At 35.3% G+C, this 3,083-nt stretch overlaps 1 protein-coding gene across 6 annotated transcripts in view; it reads left to right on the forward strand.

Moving 5' to 3' along the window:
- LOC106875787 (dynein intermediate chain 2, ciliary) overlaps positions 1–3,083 on the forward strand; it is a 90,706-nt gene that overhangs the window by 44,213 nt on the left and 43,410 nt on the right. For all 6 annotated transcript variants that reach the window (XM_014924063.2, XM_052978414.1, XM_052978417.1 and 3 more), the window contains one exon: positions 1,364–1,608. In XM_014924063.2, coding sequence (XP_014779549.1) covers positions 1,364–1,608 — 245 coding nt within the window. The remainder of the gene's footprint in view (positions 1–1,363; positions 1,609–3,083) is intronic.

Genomic DNA, 3,083 nt, shown 5'->3' on the forward strand with positions numbered 1-3,083 from the left:
GCCAAACTCAAATGCAGAAGTTGAACAGTTGTTTACTAGTATGGGTGTAATCAAATCAAAATTGAAAAACAAAATGCATCTTCCTATGCTATAAAATATGGCCTGAAAAGATATGGCAAATGTTGCAAAAACTTTGATATTCCAAAACACATAATTAACAAGATAGGAACCTTGAATGTATATAGAAGTCAAGACCTAGGCACTGTAGCTGAAAGTGATCAAATCAGTGAAATTCAAGAAATTATTTCTCAATGATGAATATAATTAAAGAAAGTAAATAAAAATGTAAATAAAAATTAAGCTTTTTGATATAATTAGTCTTTAGCATTTTTTGTCATATTTAGCATTTTTTTGGTATTTTTTCTACTGAAATTTAGTATAAAATGCTGATTTTAAGTTGGCAACACTGGTATTTTAATATAAACTCAGCCACCAAAAGCTGGTGTGCAGTGCAGAAATGTATGTTGTGATTTACTATTAAAAGCCTGATATCCTCCATCTTCATGTTATATTATTTTCACACACACACACATATACACCCATATACAAGGTGTAGTCAAAAAATATCCGACCTTTGGCCAAAAAGCAAGTAATATTAAAAAATTCACCATTTTGATTTAATCTCCTTCAAAATATTTACCTTGGGAGTCTACACACTTCTGCCAGCATTCCTGTTACTGCTGGAAACATTTCTGGAAATCACTTTTTGGGATGCTGCAGAACTGTGCCATCGAATTTTGCTTAATGTTCTCTGTTGACTCAAATCTCCCTTTGAGTGTTTTTTTTTTGAGCTTTGGGAATAGCCAAAAGCCACACGGAGCCAAGTCTAGGGAGTAGGAAGCCTGACAAACAAGTGGTGTGTTTTGCTTGATGAGGAATGCTTGAATGATGCAGATGGAATGAGCAAGTGCATTGTCATGGTGGAGTTTCCAATTCTTTGCAGCCCACAGGTTGGGTTGTTTTCACCCAATGTTTTCACCATCTTTGAACCAGTTTTATCATTTCTTTATTTGTATTTTTCCCATAGCGTCATCTTGAAAGGCCTTCTGAATCTTCTTGATAGTTTGGGCTTGCATATCACCAAGTTTTTGGCAGAATTTGATATAGTATTTTTGCTCAATGTGCTTGGTCATCTTGACTCAAAAAGAAAAATTGTACAGCACACTCTTCACTGTGGGTGAATGGCACAACCTACAGACCCGAAAATTTTTCCGCATGCTCAGGAAAGATGTGGCCACCTAATACCCATGCGGATTTTGCTCATGTATTACTATTTTGTAAAAAAAAAAATCAAGATTGGATACTTTTTGACTACATCTCATATATGTATTAAGTTATTTATTTTCTTGATTTTCAATTCCAGATGACTTTGGCAATCAATATAATGGAATGATATTGCTTTACACATTGAAGAATCCATCTTATCCCAAATACTATACTTCAACTGATTGTGGTGTAATGTGTCTTGATATCCACCCTGTCTACTGTTACATGCTTTGTGCTGGATTATATGATGGCAGTGTGGCAGTCTATAATTTTTGCAACAGAGAGCCATTACTCCAGCGGTGTACTGCAAAGAATGGGAAGCATCTCGGTCCAGTGTGGGAGGTGAGGTGTTTCAGTCTTAATATTTCTTCATGTGTGAAGGCAGTAGGCTGGTAGAATAGTTAGCACACTGGGTAAAATGCTTAGTGGCATTTCATCTGTTTGTATGTTCTGAGTTCAAATTTTGTTGAGGTTGACTTTGCTGTTCATCCTTTTGGGATAAAATAAGTGCCAGTTGAATACTGAGTTGATGTAATCAACTTACCCTTCCACTGAAATTGCTGACCTTGTGCCAAAATATGAAACCAATATTTTTTTATGAGTGAAGATGGTGTGCTGGCAGAATTGTTAACACACTGGGCAAAATGCTTAGCAGTATTTTGTCTGTCTTTATGTTCTGAGTTCAATTTCCATTGAAGTTGACTTTGCCTTTCTTCCTTTCAGGATCAATAAAGTAAATACCAGTTGAACACTGGAGTCAATGCATGTCCTTGTGCCAAAATTTGAAATAAATATTTCTTTAAGCCTCTTATTTCTAATCCCACAAAGTTTAATTTTACATTTCATTCCTTCGCTGATCATAAGTACAAATCAGTATCTTGGTTGATCTTAATTGATTATATCCATCTCAAATTCAGAGGTCTGAGCCTATGTTAGAGATCAATATTTTTTTATGTTAATTTGTCAATGAATTGATTACTCTCTATCTCTTACATCTAGAGTTCTTTACTAATAGGCAGAGAACTATCTAGATTGCTAGGTTAAGGTTTCTAATTTGCACATCAGAAGTTGTGATGTCATCTTGATGCAGTGGCTTGTAAGGCTGTTCAGTTTACAGCAGGAATGAGGCTTGATTTTTTCTTGATCAACAACATTGCCATCATTGTCATTGTCATTGTCGTCTTCATCATCATCATCATCATTTCAACTTTCAGACAGAATTCATTGAGACAGATTTACGATAAACAGATGTCCTTACAGCTATCAACCCTCACCAGTTTCCAAGTAAGGTTGTATTTAACTATGACCAAATATGTTTTTCACAGAAAACTGGAAAGAACAACATTGTTTGTATAATGGTGATGCTTGTTTAGAACCATCAATAAGACAAGGATACATACAAATGCACACACAGGCACACACATGTGTACACACACGTGTACACACATGTGTACACACACACACACACACATTAAATATACCAATATATTAATATAACCACTCTACTGGGCGGTTGCTGTTAGGAAGGACATCCAGCTGTAAAAACTGCCAAAACAGACACAGAAGTTTGGTGCAGGCTCCTTGAACCATCCAACTCATGCCAGCATGGAAGGCGGACATTAAACAACAATGATGATGACGATGATGATAATGATGATGATATACAAACAACACACAAAAAATTATTTCATGTTCTTTAGAAGTTTAAAAATTATATATACATATATAATTATATATACATTTGTTTGTTTGTTTGTGTGTGTGTGTGTGTGTGTGTGTGTGTGTGTGTGTGTGTGTGTGTGTGTGTGTGTGTGTGT

This window comes from Octopus bimaculoides, chromosome 2 (assembly GCF_001194135.2).
Source record: "Octopus bimaculoides isolate UCB-OBI-ISO-001 chromosome 2, ASM119413v2, whole genome shotgun sequence".
In the NCBI taxonomy this organism is placed as follows: domain Eukaryota; kingdom Metazoa; phylum Mollusca; class Cephalopoda; order Octopoda; family Octopodidae; genus Octopus; species Octopus bimaculoides.